The sequence below is a fragment of the Electrophorus electricus genome, chromosome 3 (genome assembly GCF_041902795.1).
Source record: "Electrophorus electricus isolate QZ-2024a chromosome 3, ASM4190279v1, whole genome shotgun sequence".
Taxonomy (NCBI): domain Eukaryota; kingdom Metazoa; phylum Chordata; class Actinopteri; order Gymnotiformes; family Gymnotidae; genus Electrophorus; species Electrophorus electricus.
In genome coordinates, this window is record NC_137499.1 from 31,330,123 (window position 1) to 31,350,278 (window position 20,156).

A 20,156-nucleotide genomic window follows, 5' to 3' on the forward strand; every position below is an offset into this window, starting at 1 on the left:
AGGGAGGACACAAAGCAATCAAAGCAATAACCCTAACCCACGGAGAGCTGTCACTGCCCACCGCAGAACTGGTACGTTTTCTGCAAAATTACAATACTGATAGCAGCAGCAGCAGCATCAGTGCGGACATCACTGAACAGAGCAGATGCATTGCTCCCCCATGTAGACATAAGAGTTATAAGTGAAGCTCTTTTTTTAAAAATAATTATTTAGTTATATTTATCCTTTAAATAGGTCTGGTGAGTTTAAAGTTTAGTATTCATATTTAGTACGTCTGAATAATTTTTAACTATGCAGTATCACTGGGTAACATACATTACAAATGAGAAGTAGTTCGCGTCACCGGATCTGTGAAACAGGTTTCTAAAAATAGTTCTCGAACCTATTGAGGATAGTCGTGCCTTATGAGGACGCGAACAGGAAGAAGGGAGGGCCGATTGAGCAATATTACTTAATGCTTTCGAAAAGAATGTTGTGAGCTAGAGAAAACGATCTCAGCGGTGAGCAACAAACTGACGGGGAGGGTCCTAAGTACTGAGGTAGGCGGCTCTATCAACGGCTCTCAAATGGAGCCATGTGGTTCAGACGGGGTTAGCGGGCGTCCTCGTCTGAACTCCACCGGGGACCGTACAAATAGGGGTTGCGGCATTTGAAGTGGAGCAGAGACGAACGATGAAAGGTGACGGTTCAGCAGATATTATTCATGACAGTTTAGCTCGGGAAACATATTTATCGTAAATCTGAAGATAAGCTGCACTGCTACAGCAGCCTTTACCGAGCGCAAACTGTTTTATTTGACTGAGACAGACTTTACCCCGAAGCATTTGGATAGGAATTACGCGATCATTTTAACGGTAACGGCGCATACACATTCCGAATACTCAGGATTTGATGTTGTTTTTCATATTTAGGTTTCGCAAAAAAGTTTTAGTAGATTTCTTTTGGCTCTTTGAAAACTTGTACGTATATTGCATACCCTATACGCAAAATGTCTTAAATAGATTTTTTATTTACACTTTTATCACTTGTTCGCTACTCGTAGCAGAGAGTATTGTTGTCTCGTGGATGACGGAAATAAAGTGATCCCACCAAGGAGCGCAGCGTTTTCGGTGTGTTATACCGTAAGCAGCCGTTCCAGTTAACAGGTTAAAACAGTATGCAAGTATAGGCGATTATTTTTGTAGAGCAATGCGATCGTCTGACGCCGAGATAGGATTCCGCAGTGAGTGGTCCTTGTTTAAGAATGCTAAAAGGCGTCTTAACAAGGACAATATAAAGCATTTTCTTTTTACTGAGGATTTTAGCACCCAAGGTTCAGCCCAAAGTTACAACGCTAATAATGGAAAATGAACTATTTTGGCTATAAATAAATAAGTAAACGTATGTACATTTGAATGAATAACCCATTACATCGGTTAATTTAAACTGGTTGTGCATCTTCAGTGTGTATATTTAAGAGGAGCGCCTTTATTTGTTAATATTGCGTACTAACGAACATACCTTGAATAAATCCATTCATTAGGTCAGAAAATATGAATCGATCAGATTCACATAAATGTTCGGACTTAACTAGGTCATCTGTAGAGTCCTCTGAGGAAACATTTATGATCCAGACAGGATTAACGTCATGCATTCGACCTGAGCACACGATATTTAGGTTGGATTACTGAGTCCACACTGAATCGTAAATATCTGTCAAACAAATAATTATTAAAGAAAACAATTATCCAAATAATTTAAAAGATAAGCCTGAAATACTTAAGAAATGAAACAGTGTGAAAGTGGCTAATATTTTCTTTCAACCATAATTAACCATAAATTGTCTTTTAGATAGGTCTGTTACGCTGTGTACATAAATGTTCTCTGCTTTACTGGAAAGATGTACTGGAGTTGCGTAACATTGTGTTGTGACGGATCTTACGTAACGACTCAAGTTTTTTTCTCTTTACCAGCAGGTGGGGCTGTTGTAATTCCAACAAGCTTGACGCTGACCAGTATTTTCCAACAGGACCAAACATATAGTGAGACACAGATGTTGAAAAGCAAGATGTTTGAAGAGGGATCTCATGAACAAAGTTCTGTAGTCCTGCCAGCTATGGACCCCACTATAGCCACAGGCGCACTGGGACTGGACGTTGAGTCCTCAGGCAGTGCCATGTCCTTCACGGAAGAGGCGGCCTCCATCCTGACATCGAGCAACCTGCTGGCGCGCTCGTTGCTGGGCCATCCATCAACGCTGAAGCACAAGGAGGTGGCCTTGAGTGCCAGTACGCTGCGGCGCAAGCGTGAGTTCATTCCCCAGGAGAAAAAGGACGAGGGCTACTGGGACAAGCGCAAGAAGAACAACGAGGCAGCGAAACGTTCGCGTGAGAAGCGCCGTGTTAATGACATGGTGCTGGAGAACCGCATGCTGAACCTGCTGGAGGAGAACGCCCGGCTGCGGGCTGAGCTGCTGGCGCTCAAGTTCCGCTTTGGCCTGGTCAAGGACCCATCGAACACGCCCATCCTGCCACTAGCAGCGGCCACAAGCTCGCATTACTACCTGCCGCGTGATGACGGTCTTCGCACCGTTGGCCCTATGCCACAGCACCTGAGCTCTGCCCAGGCTATGCCCCATGCAGGGCAGGGAATCAGGGATGCCGGCAGCACGTCAGAGGACTCGGGCTTCTCCACACCAGGAAGCTCCAGTGTGGGAAGCCCTGTGTTCTTTGAGGATCGGCTGAGTGAACATGGCAAGCTGTCTCCGAGTCAGGCTGACGAGCTGGTTTATGAGGGACACCCCTCTCCAGGGCCTGATGCCCTCGGGCCACTAGGATTGGTGGGGCCCATCTCTGTGGCACACAGCCGAGGGGAGTCTGTGGAAGGCGTGAGGAGCCTCCCGCACAAGCTGCGCTTCAAGTGTCCAGGCAGCAGTGATGCAGAGAACCCCAGTGGCAGGCGGAGCCCAGGGCAGCCCCTGGGAGTACGGGAGGGCCCCCGGAACCATGTATCCTTAGGCACAGGCGAAGGGGCTAGACACTGGATGCAGCAGGAAGGAGACGATGCACGAAGGATGCCTGTGCATCATCATTGCAACCTGGCTGGCAGTTATGGTGGAGGTCAGCTGCTCGTGACCCCCAGTGACGCAAGCTACCACACAGAGAACAGCATTCTCAAATCCCAGCTCAGCTCACTCAGTGAGGAGGTGGCCCAGCTCAAGAAGCTCTTCTCTGAGCAGCTCTCCAAAATAAACTGAAATGTACCTAAGAAAGTTTTGGAGAGCTCAGAACTCCAGGTCATGCTCAACAAGGGAAGCTCAGTCTGATCAGAGCCAAACCTGTCCAAGCAGTTGCAGTACTGGGAGCACAGTGACTGAAGGAACAGCCAAAATCTTTTAATTCTGCACCAAAAGGCATGTTTGAAGTTCAGTTTTGTGTAAAAGGACACCTCTGCAGCTCCAGTGGTAATCCAGCAAATACATGTGTGCTACCGCGGCTCTGTCACTCTGCTTTCATAGTCACTCTGTTTTTCTAGCTCCATACCAGGCAGAGAGGGAGTGGAGGTGGGATTAGGAGGAGGCACAGGATGGATGCCACTACCTCTGCATACTGGACTTGAAAATCAGACCAGCCCAGCAACGTAGACCAGGCTCAATGGCTCCAAAGCCTGTCAAACAGTGAGCTAAATGCTGCTGTAATAGCACATGCACTGCAGTCCTTCACCCCAGGATGGTTGTGCTTCCTTTACCACAAGCCCCAGTAAAGACAGGTAACATAAAAGGTTTATCAAAGACCATGTGGCCATACAGCCTGCCTGGCTAGGGAGGCAGACACTGTGACTGAACCCAGAAGTTGCTCTTAGTCTGTCACTGAAGCCAGAGGTTTCATTAGGACAGGAGGGCACTACTTCTGGCCATTATGCATCCAAACCAACCGAATTTTAAAATCTATTTTCAACACACTATTCCTCTGCTGCATGCCATCTCTACCAGTAAATAACAAGATTTATGGGTCAGATAGTGCTTAGGTGGTGATGATGATTGTGTTTACATGTAAATGTTCCGCTGCTGCCTGACAACGTAGCTAGACACCTGCTGTGCGGATTTGACTGAGAGAAACAGCATTGTGCTGTACGCTAAATGGCCAATTTAAAAAAATGTCTCCTTCAAGCTCACAAATAACAGGCCGAGCAAAAACCAGAGAGTTTTATTATATGTGTTTACATCATTTGATGTGTATGGCAAGACTCAACAAATTAATTGTGGTTGGAATGTATGTGTTTGCACAACTTCACAATACCATAGCTCGACACATCATCACTGAAATAATGAGCTTGTTTTTCTCCATAGCAGCCTGTTATTGCCATGTGAGATAAAGACGCAGCATACAAGAAAAACACTGTAATTTGTATTTTTGTGGTAAAACTTGTGATGCCTTGTATATGTCTCAGTTTGTATATTGTGTGTACACATTTTTATATATGTGAATAAATATTTGACAACATACTTTTGCTTTGTGTTATATTTTCCAACACATCAGATTAGGTGTAGGTCAAATTAGAATTCATTTTACTCATATTATTGCATAAAGTATATTTACACTGTAGTGTGATATCAGAATAGGGGAATGTATATACAGCATTTATCCAAAGCAACTTACAGTAATGTCTCAGTACATTGAGCAAATGAGGGTTCATGGCCTTGCTAAAGGGCCCAACATTGGCAAATTTGAAGCAGTGGGGCTTGAACTGGAAACCTGAGTACTAGTCAAGCACCTTAACCACTGAGCCACCACTGCATAGTGAAAAGTGGAGAGTAATGGGATATATGTAACTGAATATTCAATATGTACCATATTAAAAAAATGTTAAATAGATAATATGTCTTAATGCTATTTGAATTAGACTACTAGTATGAATGTAAAAACAAAAATACTCCTATTTTTCTCTCTCCCTGTGTATGTGCTCTCTCTTTCCCTTTCTCTCTCTCAATCCCTTTCTTCCTCTGTGTCTGCTCCTCAGAGCTCCAGTTCTCTAGCCTGTCTGGCATGGAGGGCTTGGCAAAGGTATGCCACTGGTGGTGAGAGCGAGCTCCACCTGTGCCTGGCCCCCACTTAACAGGAGGAGAAATGAGCAGGACTGCAGGGCTGGCTCTCCAACTGCCCGTAATCCAAATCACACAGCCTTCTGGAAACCACAGGAGAAGAACAGCAATTACAGTTATTCCTGGCAGTTTCTGGTAAATGGATGGTAAGGCCTAGACAGGTTTGAGGCTGGTCCACGAGTGATGTTATGGCAAAATTTTATGGTTTGCTGAGCCAAAGGCAATTGAATGAGACTAATAAGACTAAATAAGATGGCTTGCATTTGCTGACATTTGTATGGCTTTCTTATGTCCTACAATCACTGTGTGCAGCATAGTTTTTTTAATAGAAAGATTCTATCCTCAGGAATTCTGAGGTGGGTACTCTATATATGGCAATTTATAATCACAAGTTTCTATTTACAGTTATGGATTTGGAATAAAGAATCTGTTGAAATAAATAATTTGTTGGTCTATGGTAAAAGCTGGTTATGTTGATTATGTATGTAAAAGGAAAGCAGGACGGCACACTCTACAACAAAACCAAACCAACCATATATAATACAGAAACTGAAAAACAGTAGCCAGAGGTGATTAGCAGTATGTAACTAAATAAAAACATAAATTCCTTACATAAATGTATTACATTCTTTACATAGTCATATCTTTGTACATATGTAAACAATGAGAATCCCTATACATACATCAATAAAAGCTGATAATGTTATGAAAAGACCTTAACATACCAAATATACCCATGGAACATGTTCTGACCTTATGATTCTGCAATATTATCGCTATCCTCAAGAGGGCAGCAAATAAGCATCTATTTAACTTCTGCGTAGTTTATTGATATAATGGCAAAATGATATAATTCAGAGATTAGGTTTTATCATACATTTTAGCGCCATTTTGTGAACATACGTCATTAGTTTATGAACATACGTGTATATATAAAGACAGTTTCTGAAATTTTTCACCAGCTCAGTGAAACCTCCACTAATGCGAGGTTTTGACTCTTTTATTTATAAACAGTACTGAAAATAATTACATCTTAATATTTTTCCGGGTAAACATTCATGGATGTTCATGCAGTTTTAACTATAAATTTATATCAGGTAAATACCTGGGAACCTCTCCTTTACCTTTAGAGGAAATGAAAAATGGGAGTCATCATTTTGTTGTAAAACCGCAAAGGACATTTACGTGTTTTTGCTGACTTTTGCTCTAATGAAACACCATTAATCAAAAAAGTTTAAAATAAAGAACAAATGTGAATGTCACAGCACGCCACTATATTTCCACAACCATTCAGATCGCAGCATGCCTTACCATTTCTGTCTTCCCATCAAAAGAACAGATTTTAAGACAAAGTCCGAAACTGGGTGAATGAATACTCTTGTGTTTCTGTGGAAGAATATGAAACCCCATGGGGTCTGAAGCAGCCTCATTCCAAAATGAGTGTTCATCAAAGACATTGGATCAGTGCTCTTAAGATACTACAAATCTGTTAGCTTTTCCATTTAAGGGATACCCCGGCCTCTGTGCAAATTAGGCATTCCTGGGGTGTCAAGCAATTAATAGCTGTAGGGTTGTCTTAATAGCTGTAGGGTTGCCACCGCACAGTCCTGAGCCTCCTCACCCCTTCTGCCCCCTTACCCCGCTCCCCTGCCCCTCTGCCATTCGACAGGAGGCAGAGTCTGTTGCTAGGCAGGCAGTGCGACAGTTGCCATGGGAACCGCTCACCGATAAGAGGGTGGAGTCGGGTGGGGTACACGTGGGTGTGGGAGTGGCCGAGGAGGAAAGGGAGGAGGAGGAGAGGCGGCCCATTCAAGGCCGTCCCTACTCTGCCACGCTCGTCAACGCTACCGTTGCCGAACAAAAGGAAAGAGAGATCAGTCAAAACAAAGGAGAACTGAAAGATGCGGGGGAGATGGGGTTCACTTTCATGGCTGCTGTTCAAAAAGATTGTAGACACCATATTTCTATGTGGAAGAACAGTGATTTTTAACACCAAATAGAAAGGTTAAGAGGATTCACTTATATGAAAGCATTGAATACAGCCATATAATATAATGACCATGGACTTGACAGTGCTGCAGTACCCATAAAATACATTCAAAAATATTTGCAGTGGGGTGGCTTTATGTTATTTAACATGATCCATTACTTAGTCATTTTGATGACAAAAACTTGTTACTCACAACAATGGAAAGGTTCGTTAGGACAGATTTAATTATTTTGTGTTTGGCTTAGAGGAATAATTAAGGCCTTGTTGGTGCACGTTATACAATTTGTCATAGAAAAGCACATGTTTATTTTAGTCCATGTTTACTACATTAGCGTAATAAGACAATTAAATACATTATTTGATTCATTTTGGCTATCCGCATACATTAAGCTACGGTGTGACTGAACTTGGAACAAAATTATGCAATATTGTACCACAGCTATTAGCTACATGTTTTTGTCCACTATCATGTATCTTAACATTTGAGGAGACAATTACGCAATGCAGTCGAGTCAATGGGTAAACAGGAACTTAGCCCTTAAAGAGAACGGGTCCTGCCAGATCAAACTGTTTGAGGTTGGTTAGCGACATGAATTTTCCTTTTTGGCCAAGAGATGGTATATAACGCTTTATTCGCAAATATATATCTCAATATCATGAATGTTAGAAGATGTGTGGTTCGCTAACCATGCGCTTTCCAAACGGTTTATTTTTATATCCTATACTGAGGGGTTGTTTCTAAAAATGTCTCCGCGCTGTTTTTTCTAGGTTTCGAAATTTCGCACACCCTCTCCCGCCAGTAACCTTTTTATGTTTATGTTCGTCTTACATCTGAGCACGTCTGGCTTAATGCCTAGTCCCTCCCTTCTCTCTGGTAGCTGCAACAGGGTTCGAGGGATGAAATAAAAGAGAGAGAGAGAGAGAGAGAGAGAGAGAGAGAGAGAGAGAGAGAGAGAGTGTGTGTGTGTTATGCAACTAGTTATGCAACTGTGACCTACTAACATATATTTCGAGACAGGCAGCGAGGGAGGGACGATACTGGAGCACCTCAACAACATAGCACGAGGAACCAAAATACGAGACACTGAATCCATGCCCGCATACAAGCAGCAAGCACGGAGCTAGAACTGTGCGGGAATCACTTTGAATTTCTTATCAAATTGTGCAAGACCAATAACGGCTAGAATACAGGCGCAACCAACGGACGAGCTGTGGCGATTAATTTGGATAGCTGCAGGAGCCTCAATGGTAATTATTTTTAACATACAATGTAGATTATGTGACAAATAATTTTTTGCTTAATTATGTAAATACACACATTGTGATCGGTCAGCTGTAATCCTTGATTTCAACGCCGGTTAGTGACGGGTACAATGCTATATATCCAGATCGGGGGGGAAAATCGAAACATTAATAAAGATAGCCTACTAAATAATACTGTTTCTTGCTTTGTGGTAGACAGCGGCGTATGCCACTGTTACACGGGTAGTTATTTCTGGGCTTTTGTTTCATGCTATCTGCTTACGGCCGTTCATTAGAAATTCAGTTCTTGCGCTCCGTGCATTTTCTCAATGTCAAGGCGAGGCTATCACCCTGGCTCCATATTCCTGAGCGGGACTACTAGTAACAACACGAGCCTAGAAACTGGGTGCACGAAATAGTGATGTGTTAGTGGATCATACAGCACATGTGATTAACTATCCTATACTCCTTGAGATTTACCGTGCCTAATATATTTACAGAGTAGGCATAATTTGTGAATATACTTCCTACAAAACAGTTTCATAACTGAAACGACAATAAAATATAATAAGTAATTTTTGTTCTAATATACGAAATAAAACGAAAGGCATTTTCTGGCCAGACGGTTACACATTAATGCGCTGTTTAGAGGAAGAGAATCCAGTTTGGTGCACAGACACACTTTTTGCCTTCACATGTGGCCAGTTATGGAAAGGTTAACGCGGGTGTTGATGTGTGACGAGTCACCCGTTTAACCCTTTCTTTATGTAGCCAAGGAGAAATTCTAAACAAATGCTTCATTGGTATGGCGGGATTGTCGATTAAAGAAGTTATTTATTGAAACCTTTGAAATAAGATACGAGAATTAGCTGTCTTTCAACAGCTCTTAAGTTAAAAGTAGACTATGCTTGGTGCTTGGGACCAGTAGTTATAACCTAAATTACATAAATGTTATTTTATATTAAGATGTAAAACATTCGACTAGGAATTATGCACTGTTATACTATTACAAAGCACCTGCATGTTCTTAAGATCCTATTAGACTGTTCAGTTGCCCTGCGGTTCTTTGTGGATGCCTTATAAAGAAGACGCGATTGCCTGCAAAAGTGGTTTACTCAACCACTCAGTAAACAACCGAATGAATATTAGGGAGAAATTATGCATGCTAACTCTGAACGTCTGATATGCGTATTAGTCAATCCGGTTTTACCCGGTCTTTGAGTTCCTGCAGTCTGAGCGGCACATTTATAATCAGAGCTCTCCCACTACTTATAACACTATAACATGTTCAAAAGTATATTAGGAACAGCAGAAAATTATATATAAATGGTTTATATAGGAAGCTCTGTAATCTTTACTGCATTTTACTGCGATTAGTGGTTAGACTATTTTCAATAACGTTACCATAGATATAATCCAATCTGTAAGGTAATAGTAATGATGGTGATTTGTCTAGTTATGTACTTGCTTTTATTGCTTTGTGACCAAAATAACTAGTCTACTTCAGTCACGTCTGGTACAGCATTGTATTTTCTTGGAGAAGGACGTGGAATAAATATCACACAATCTGATCGGTTTTGTGTAGGCTATATGACTTAGTCCTGTGTAGGTGACGATAACATTGAAATGGGAAGCCTAATGCTGTTATTTCCTTTTCATTCAGTAGGCCTAATACCTTATTTAAACGCGTAAACAGAGAAACAGGAAAAGCATGGCTTTTTAAAGTTGCAGGTTGGCGTGACAGGTTACCAAAACCTAATCTAAATCGTTACGTCAGCGAAGTAAGGGTGGTTACACTATGAATAACAACCTAGTTATGCAATTTGATACTTTTGTTTTACAAAACTAAACGTGGCGTTTATTTTTTCATGTTTTGAATAAACTAAATATCATAGGTGGGGTAAAGATGATGCAATCGGCGGAAACCCCGAGTTTTCTGATATACCAGGCTGAAGAGGGTACCGTGGGGCTAGCGTTCACTCTGCTTGTGCTGATTATGAATGTAGGTCATTTTAGGAAGAGGGGGGAAACATGCTTAACTCCGAAACAGATCAAACCATAATGTAACTGCCATAAATGAATGGCCTCTGCTATAGGTTATCAAAGGAGGCTGAACAATGGCGATCCCTTTTTATTAAACGTTTTATATAAACCGATTAGACTGAATAACAGTCATATAATTATATCATAGCTATAATCGACGTGGGGCTTTTTAAAAATAATCTTAGACTTGGAACATGTTCAGTCATGATGAGAGAAGAAACAAACGTATAGTTGTGTGCCCCTACTTGACCTTGGCGGTGATGAACTTGGCTTTATTGACCTCGTGCTATCTAAGCTCGGGCCTGACTTTCTCAGGATTTCTTGGAACAAACGTGAGTACAAATGCGGACGCGCGTCCTTATTGTGCTGATGTAGTAAATGGTGAGGGCCAAAATAGCGAATTTTGTAGGGCAAAAGAGCGCATGTGACTGGAAAACACATGAATAGGGTTAGATCGCTTATTTGTGTAAAGGTGGTGTATGTGTGTTTATAGAAGGTCTGGAAGTCCGCCCGGTTGTCCGCCCATTTTCTTGGGAAGATAAGCCAAGGAGTAGAATTCAGAGAGAAAAGAAAGCCCCACGTGCCAAACATTATTCGACCCCAGGGGTCAATAGCTTGGCTGAAACACTATACCACTGCCGCCCTTCGCTATTTCCATGGCTTAAAACAACTCCAAAGTAACACGTGCTGAATTATAGTTTCCATGCCTCGCCCAACCTCGGACTTAAGCAGTTTCCCCTAGTGGCTGTATATATGACATTGTTTTCCTTCTGTTGAACACATTTACAGACGTGCTTGAGGTGGTTTGAGTTTTCATAATTAATATGACTATGAATTTTCTATGAATAACTCAAATTCTTTTTCTTCCTATTAGTATAATTCAAATTGGGCTGATTAAATTAAAATGTAAAACAAAATGTTTCTCCGGACTACTCTTTGTTAGGTTCTGTACGATTATAATGCAGTCAGAGTAATTGCTGTAGCTTGCAGTTCTGAGATGATGCAAGAGAGAGGAACATCAGCCTGATGTACATCAATGGCATTAATGTCTTCCTGGACTTCGTAACTACTGGTACATTTTTATTGGTAATTGATTTAAATAATCAGTTGATTTCAATAGTCTTACCTGTTTGATGTTTCAATTTAGGCTGCTTGATATTGTGGACTACTTGGAGAATCTCTGGTTAGCTGCTTATCTATAAGCATACATCCATAATGTTCATGTCCAGTTATATGTGCAGGAGTCTCCTACAATGTTCAGAGGGCAGGATTTTTAATGTAGTTATTATGCTATTTATTATTTATTATCTGTTACTATTGTTTAATGGTGTAACAATGCCCATTTTCAGATTTGATAGTTTTAGATTCTCAGGTCCAGATTCCATTCCATTTTTGGTTTATGTGTTTATGGTTTATGTGTTAAAAGAATTTAGAACAAAGCTCTAATTATATACTATTACATAAAGATCAATTTGGCTCAAAATGCAAATGTTATTTCTAAACAAAGTTTGAAAAATCGCATGTACAAAAAGCAATCATATAGTTGAGCACAACAAACAATACAAAAAACAAAATTGAATATGGGAGGTGTTCAGAAGAAGACAAGGGTTGTATCCACCATTCAGTTTTAAATTTGCAGTGTTTTGAAATTGTTTTAATGTTGTTTTATAAATATATTCATTTATGTTTTTGAATTTCAACACTTTGGTTATTCTTTAATGGACAAAAAGAAAAACTACTAAAATTGATATGTGTGTGTTTGTATATCTGTGTGTATTTACACTTGACTGTTCCTTGGTGTGGTTCTTTGTTAGTATCGCCCTGGAACTGAATCCTTTGGTCTCAAGCATTTATGTCCTGGTCTTCCTCCCCTCTCTGGTCTCAAGCATTTGTGTCCTCTTCTTTCTTCCCACTCTGGTCTCAAGTGTTCATGTCCTGGTTTCTCCCCTTTCTGATCTCAAGCATTCATGTCCTGATATTTCTCCCCTCTTTGCATCTAATCTTTTTCTCATCTCTTTTCATTTTTAGCTAATTCTCTGAGCCCCCCCCCCCCCCCCCCTCCCAAACACACACACACACCACAGCCCTCCTGACCTATATTTGAGTGCAGGGAAAGAAGCCAGTATTGCCTCACGCATTGCCTGGTTTCTGGGTCAGTGGGACACTGAGGAAGATATTCTGCATTTCATTTCCTCTGAGCTCTAAAAGGGCAGTTCTGTAACCCCTCTGCAATAACCTTTCAACCTTTTCTGTGGGTTTTGTGAAGATAATTGGGGACATTAACCCAAAAAGGCCTTGATTGGTCAAAAGCAAATGCAGTTTTGATCTCTTAATTCCCCATTCCTGCTTCTTAAAAGACTTTCATATCTGCAAACTTCTCACTAGATGGGATGTTATGCATACTGATTTGTTTATTTGTAATGGTGCCACAGATGCCTAAGAATCAGCTAAATAAAAAATAGCTCCCAGACCCTGAGTTTATCCAGTAATAAGTGGCTCTAGGAATATTAATATCACCCCAGTAGGACCTTCTTGGAAGCACTGCAAAATCGAATGGTAGCAGATAGATAAAAAGTCATGCTGAATTTTGCATTTCTAAGTCATGAGAGAAATGGATGAATGCTATAGGACCACTGATGCCAGTGATTTGAATAATTTCAGGTTGAAAAATTAAAAATATGACGGAAAATGAACTGCTATTGAAATGTCATAATCTGAGTAATAAAGATTCTTTTTGAATTTTTGAATGTCAATATTAATAAAAAATAGACCTTATTGACAGAGATTTAATATAGCAGTGAAGTTACATTTATTGTTAGAGCTAGTCCTGATTGTGTGGAGAAAAGGAAATTTACAAGCAAATTATTTTATTCTCTACAGAAGTGCGACATTGTGATCTCTTCCATCTGACGTGTCAAGTGTTATTCAATGAAACCATCAAGAAGCACTCCATGGCACAATATAAAACGAAGAGCCCCATATTAACTTCATCAACTAAATACCACAGAAAGTCCATGCATCACATGAGCCTATAACCTATCCAGTTAAAGAGGTTTGGCACCATGCTGACTTAACCATAACATGAAACAAAATGTTACATATATGGAGGCTTAGCTTGCTGTCATTTTACCTTTTTATGCCATATAAATTAATAAAATGGTGAAGTAACTGCTGGAGAGAGTTATTGTTTGAAATTACTGGTTGGAGGTCAGAGCTTGAACTAGCCAGGTGGGGACATGTGACAACTGCTGTGTCTTTCCTAGGTATGATGAACTCCCCAAAACCATAGACTTGACCTATATAGTAAACCCCCAACGCCCAAAAAGCCTGCAGCGTGACCTGCTTAGCCTTTTTGACTGACCTCCATTTATCTGTGTTGACCTCATTCATCAATGCAAATCTTCTTTGTTCTTCGTTGTTAAATAAATATGTCTTGGCCTTCATCAGCATCTGATAGTGCTTTAGTGGTTTATCCCAAGTAAATAATCACATTCAGCCTGTCTGGTTGAATTTTTCTGCCTGGCTGTTTTGAAGTCTAGTCCCTGACCCAGATACTTGGGGAACCCTACACACTAGCACCTGCAAGATCTATTATGAGTCTACATCGCAGATCTGTTCACCAGACCATTCAATCTGTGCAGCCAGAGTAGAGAAGCAGTAACATCTATGTTAATGTTTCAAAAGGCTATACTTCAGCCTCGCTCTGGTTCCCTCACCTTTAATGATGTAATACAGGCTAGTGTTTCACAATGTAAAAACAAATCATGTGCTCATCGCTAATGTTTGCCAGACATGTTGTTATGATTATAGCTCTCAATGCTGTAGGGGAATTCTGCACAAAGGGTGATTTATGCTGTAAGCATTAGCAGTTGATGAGTCACACAAACAGAGTTAACCTAAGCTTTCATTTTAACTGATGTAGAGTTGTAGCACATAGGAATTTAAAGAAAGTTACCAATCCATTTTTAAAATTATTTTCTGGACCTTCTGTCTATTTGGTGTATGTTGTAATAGACCACCTTTAGACAGAGAGCACAGGTCATGGGTCACAGACAGAGGAGATCAATAGCAAGGCTAGGAGGTCAGACAATGGTTACCAGGCACGAGACACTGTTCAGTCGTTGCCATGGGTGACCATCTAGCTAAAGCCAGACATAAGTATAGGGTGAGTTTGGGGGATATGAGGGACACAGTAAAACATTCCTTTCCTAAATCTTTTGATGCTGTAGATGTATAGAGGGGAGTGAATTCCTTTATTCTGGGCAAAAAAGCTAACCAAAAAAAATAAATAAATGATTTCAAGAAGTATTTGAAGATTGAGTGCTTTTTCTGCTCTCAAGGGATTAACAGATCTACTTTCTTCTTTGTGTCCACAGCCTTTTATCGCACAGCCAGCTGGAGGCTCAGAGAGAGGCTGCACCCTTCTCCCCAAGAGGCTGATGAGCTGAGGCAGACTGAGTGACCTACATCCTACAATACGCCTGGAGCATCAGGGGCACATCTTTGACAGCTCGACACAGCCCTGGTGGGAAAGAAAAATCTGAAAACAAACAAAGAGAAAGGGTCAGGGAGGCTCTGAGCTAATTGTGTCACATTCTCCAGATTTCAAGAATTTTTAGCCCCTTTCCCACCCTGCCTGACTTTGTCCTACTTGCTGTGTATTGAAATTTTTGGAGTGCTTAACCTTTGGAGTGTTGAAATTATTGGAGTGCTTAGCCCTCTCGAGTGACAGACCACTGCCCACAGTGAGGCCCTCAAACATCAGTTAAATGCAGGAAACTGTCACAGAAGCTCAGCTCTTCTTGATCTTTTTAGCCAATCTGGACACCTGAAACAACTAGAATATTATCTTATTGCATTGCAGGAATATCAACAAAATCAATGAGGTTCACCCTACCTGAAGTTAAAATACCTCATAAGACATTTGCTGATCCAGCTACCTGGAAAGACAAGACTACTCAAAGGAGAGCAATTTTACAGCCAATTTGGAACCACCTTTCCCCCAACACCCCATCCCTAATATTCCCACTAATATATGGTTTTAGTGGTAGCAACTAGATTCCAAGCTGGATTCCTCTGAAAAACGATGGAAAGCTTAAATTCACAGATCCCAGTAAATTCTAGTGCTGGTAAAACCCTAGAGGACCTGGAAACCTTCTCAGACTACAGCAACACCCTTCCCTCACCCGAGGGCAACACTCGCCCAGTTCGGCTTTTAAAATCCAAACCAAACATGACCTGCCGCCGCAAGCGTGAGTTTATCTCTGATGAGAAGAAGGATGCCTCCTACTGGGAGAAGCGACGCAAGAACAACGAGGCAGCTAAACGCTCCCGGGAAAAACGACGACTCAATGACATGGTCCTGGAGAACAGAGTTATTGCACTGAATGATGAGAATGTACGCCTAAAAACAGAACTCCTGCAGCTAAAACTCCGGTTTGGCCTCATCAGTGCAGCCTCCTACATGGAGAAGAGCCAGCAGATTGGAGGAACAGTCAGTGGCACTACTGGAGGTTCTCCTTCTTCTTCTTCTTCTTCTTCTTCTAGTCATTTCTACCCTAATGGTTACTCCACTGGTTCACATGTGGTAATGAACTCCGATTCTTCTGAGGCTGAACAGTCTGGCCTAGGGGAAGGACATACCCAGTTGGTTAAGTACTCTCCTCGGGGTTCTCTCTCAGACATGTCTGATGGCTCTTCCAGTGACAGCCCAGAACCAATGATCTATGACATCAAACAGGAAGGAGCAGGGCTGGAGACAGAAATTGCAAATGGAACCACCACACAGATCATGTTCAACATGCATCGGGAGTTGCCCACACCACATCATCAACATGCCTTTCAGTCAGGATATCACAACCACCAACAGCAGTGTCGGCACCAGGAGACCATAGTCAGTGCTGTGGCACCTCCACTGCAGACTGCTCAGAGAAGTGTCATTCTCTATCGTTCCAGGAGTATCTCATATCCTATAGAGAGTTCAAGGTCTCAGGAAACAGCTCAACAGAACCTGCCACAAAACCTGCCTCAGTCTACAGATCTGCAGTCTACTAGCACTGAAAGCCTAGCTGAAGTGACAAAACAGCTTGAGAGAAAGACCTTAGATTCTCCACCTTATGAGTATGCAGATGGAGATGTGGCAGAGAGACAAGTGTATAGGACCCATCATCAGCGGCCAACTCTTGATGCTCAAAAGGCTGATGCTATGGTACCAGATCTTCTCCACAGACAAGAGGAGGTTGATGAGGCACAGCTGTTCAGTATCTCCTTTCCCAGTGTACAGGATGATGAGCCTCCAGTGCTGACCTATGAAGGAGGACCCAGAAATGAAGGGTACTATCAGGGTCACTCAGGAAAGGACACCTCCTCAAGTGATGGTGATCCCCGCAGCTCTGACAAAGATGCCTCCACTGATGATGAGTGCCCATCTTCATCTTGTTCTGACACAGGCAGCTACCACCAGCAGTCACCTTTGGTTGGAGGGCCAAATTCCTCCCCACAAAGCCAAAGCAGGGAGAGCCAGGCAGAGGTCAAAGGCACCGCACTACCACACAAACTACGCCTTAAGCACAGGGCGCTGAGTAATGGTGGCACAGCAACTCAAGAATTACCAATGACACCACCTGCTTATGTGCAGCCATTACCTCAGCACCCATACCTGGCCTTGCCCCAGTCCAGCCAGCAGCCTCAGGCTGGTAAAGAGAGAGAGGGCCAGCAAACCACAGAGTTCTGCAAGCACCCCATCTCAACAGAGGAGAGACAGGACTGTGGGAAGAAAGATCCTGGTGCATGCAATACCAGGAATAAGAGGAATAACTAAGAATGAGGGACACTATGGGACCCATTGTGGGCAGTTCCCTCAGTGTGTGGGGCTACTCCAATGCCTTGAGACTATTTCACCTATTCACCGGCATTATCCTTTACCTCTTCCCAACTCCTGTCTTTGTGCCCTGGGACCAGAGTTGTGAACATGGCAATGTCAGCCCCAAAAGCAGGGCAGAACCTTTTAGTGCACTGTATTATATTGTTGAGACTTCTCTGCTTCTTCTCATGTAATTACAGAAGCACTTTTTTAATGGGACAAACAAAAAATTAACTCCACATTTCTCCTGTGCTCATTTTATTATAACACAATGTCAGTGTAACACCAAACATGGCAATATCAGTCATTTGTGAGGTATTATAACTCGCTCACTAATTGTAAATATACAACTTTAAATGTTCCTAATGGTTTGTGTCCATATTCACACCAAACCAGAGGGTGGCTGTTCACCACAAAACATACCAAACATCTGAAAATTCTGGGAATGTTCCCTTGACCAAAGAAAGACAATGGCTTTAAATTCTATACCTCTACCCTAGTTACTTGCCATCTTCCCTATTTCTGTTTCCCCAAACATAGTCACAACTAAACCACCACCACTTTCACTTGTCTAAGCACTTGCTTTGTATATTACTGTGATATAAATATTAAATATAAAGTATATTTTAAGAAGAAAATAAAAACATTGTTAAAAAAATAAGACTGTAAAAGGGCAGACAGGACTCATGGATGGCTCACGGATTTTTCATCGTCACATACTGTATAGTACCATGTTTACTGTTTAAGATGCAACTTAAGATAATTGATATTTTGTTCATTTTTTATTGTTACTTTGAAAGTTCTCAATATTTTCAACAACTTGCCTTTTTTAAGAAAATCAAAATGCCCCAAATCCTGTTACTTTGAATGTCACAGACACAATACAAATCTTTTCAGTGCAATTATAGACATTTTCCAGGTTCTATAACTTGTTAAAGCTAAACTTCTCCCCGAGTGTGCATGGCTTTTACTCCATTCTTACCTCCAGCTCTTTTCTTAAGGTTTGTCTTATGGCCCCAATTATAAATTATGTCTATTAACAGAAATGCATTCACATGCAAAATTATAGAAAGATATATTATAAAAATCCATTTATTATTAGGCCCAATCTTAAATCATAAAAGTGGTTATATACCAAAAATTCTAGCAATGATGGTAAAAATGAAAAGATATTAAGAACTATAGCAACAATAACCCATATTAAAAAAACAAAAAAAAAAAAAAAACAAAACAAAACATCCAGCTCTCCCAAGATTTGGTTCATGGGAGTGGTATCCTACTCACCTGATGAAGCTGGTGTTTGCGCGCCATTACCCACAGCTCTTGAACCCTTCACTTAAGCCCTTCAACTAGCTGATGCTGCATTTTCACAGAATATGCAGCCTTCTTTGGCCATAACCTTCTAACTTTCAAAATGAGCATCATAGTGAATAAACAAGATATAGTATAAGTAAGGACAATCTAAAATATTTGAAAGACAAAGACAAAAAAACCTGATACTCTTTCTGGTGTGTCTCATTTAGAGACAACTCCCCCCTTGTCTTTTGTCCGTCATCTTCATGTCATGTCTGACATATGGCACTTATGTATAAATGTAAAGTTTCTCTTACCCTGGACAACACTGTATTTTGTGCTTTTTTCAATTACGTCTGACCTTTGCGCAAAGTGTTGTCTTGTTTTCCTTTTCCCTTGTTCACTGTGGTATGTATTTGGCAGCCCCCTTTTCACCCTCTTCCCTTTTAACCGCTTCCCCCTTGTTCTTTAAAGTGTATTAAATCAGTGGTGTTTGTGTTTTTCTGATGGTTTGGTGAAAAAAAGATTGAAGCAAGACTTGTGTGTTCTTATGGATCAGTCAGTGGCACCATCGCCACTAGTTCTGTTTTGAAATGGATATGTGATGTAAAAACACTAATATTCATAAAAAGAGGATGGGTGCATTTCAAAAATGAAAAAATGGAATGTCAATAAAAAACACGTTGCTTTTCTGAACCTTTGTTGCATTTTGCCTATACTTTTGAAACAGTGTTTTATCAAAAGCAGGATGGGTATAGATTTGAGCAATAGTGGGATTACAGTTGAATTGTTCTGCCATTTCTTAGTACATCTTAAGCCTACATTTTAGGAATTTTAGGAACTAATGACAGAATTTATCACAAACACAGTTGAGTAAATGTAAAAAAGTAAATGTATTATCTAAATTTGACTTATGCATATGTAGCATGTATTAACCATCTCTGAAGTAGTTTTATTTAAATGTGGTCTATGCTCCATTTTTTTCTGTAGACAAACATGATATGATTGTGTTGCATTTATTAACTCATTACAATTTGCATTGCATCAATTGTTTTGAACAGCTTTCTGACCTGCTCATAAACAAAATGGAATGTGCCCTTGTTCCGAACAAAGATCCAAACTAATTATGGAGACTGGAATGTGAGAATGTTGCTAATCTGCTGTAAGGCAGCATTCCGGTCCAGGCAGAGCGATGTGTGGCTGATGCGTTGTGATCTGATCACTGGAGCTGTGGGCCTGAGTCGGCTTAGCAGAAAGATACGCCACTGACACACTGACACACATTGTCCCAGTCCTGCTGCACACTTACTCTATCAACATAACACTGCCCTAGTTTATTCAGCCCACTGCTACATTGAAACCAGGGTGCCACTTGAAACTCATGCACACAGATTGCACTGTTTGCACTTGCACAGGAAAAACACAAATTATCAGAGAGCTTCAAATGCATGTTCTTAGCTCTGTACCTTAACATGGCAAATGCGACTCAGTCATACCAGCTAGCCACATGCAGTACCACACATCACAACATGACAAAGAATGATTCATCACTCAAAAGCAGAACATAAGGAAACATCGTTCTAACATAATAGTTCGAATTGTCTCTGTTTTAGTCATTCTTGTTCTTCCTTAATGTCTTTACAGTA

The 20,156-nt window shown here is 41.1% G+C and overlaps 2 protein-coding genes across 6 annotated transcripts; both read left to right on the forward strand.

Annotated features, from left to right (window-relative positions):
* Positions 1-519: 519 nt before the first annotated feature.
* On the forward strand, positions 520-4,483 carry nfil3-6 (nuclear factor, interleukin 3 regulated, member 6). Of its 5 annotated transcripts, none has more exons than XM_027006632.3 (2): positions 520-539; positions 1,953-4,483. In XM_027006632.3, the coding sequence occupies exon 2, from the start codon at positions 2,033-2,035 to the stop codon at positions 3,233-3,235; it is 1,203 nt and encodes a 400-aa protein (XP_026862433.2). In that variant the 5' UTR covers positions 520-539; positions 1,953-2,032; the 3' UTR covers positions 3,236-4,483. The 5 variants fall into 5 exon arrangements, with proteins under 5 accessions (XP_026862433.2, XP_026862428.2, XP_026862430.2 ...); XM_027006627.3 differs by having other exon boundaries at positions 539-679; XM_027006629.3 differs by lacking the exon at positions 520-539 and adding an exon at positions 549-679 and having other exon boundaries at positions 1,956-4,483.
* A 3,496-nt stretch (positions 4,484-7,979) lies between these two features.
* On the forward strand, positions 7,980-19,206 carry nfil3-2 (nuclear factor, interleukin 3 regulated, member 2). The gene is made up of 2 exons (XM_027006610.3): positions 7,980-8,318; positions 14,732-19,206. Exon 2 carries the CDS (start codon positions 15,442-15,444, stop codon positions 17,173-17,175), a length of 1,734 nt encoding a protein of 577 aa, XP_026862411.2. The 5' UTR covers positions 7,980-8,318; positions 14,732-15,441; the 3' UTR covers positions 17,176-19,206.
* The last annotated feature ends 950 nt before the right edge of the window (positions 19,207-20,156 follow it).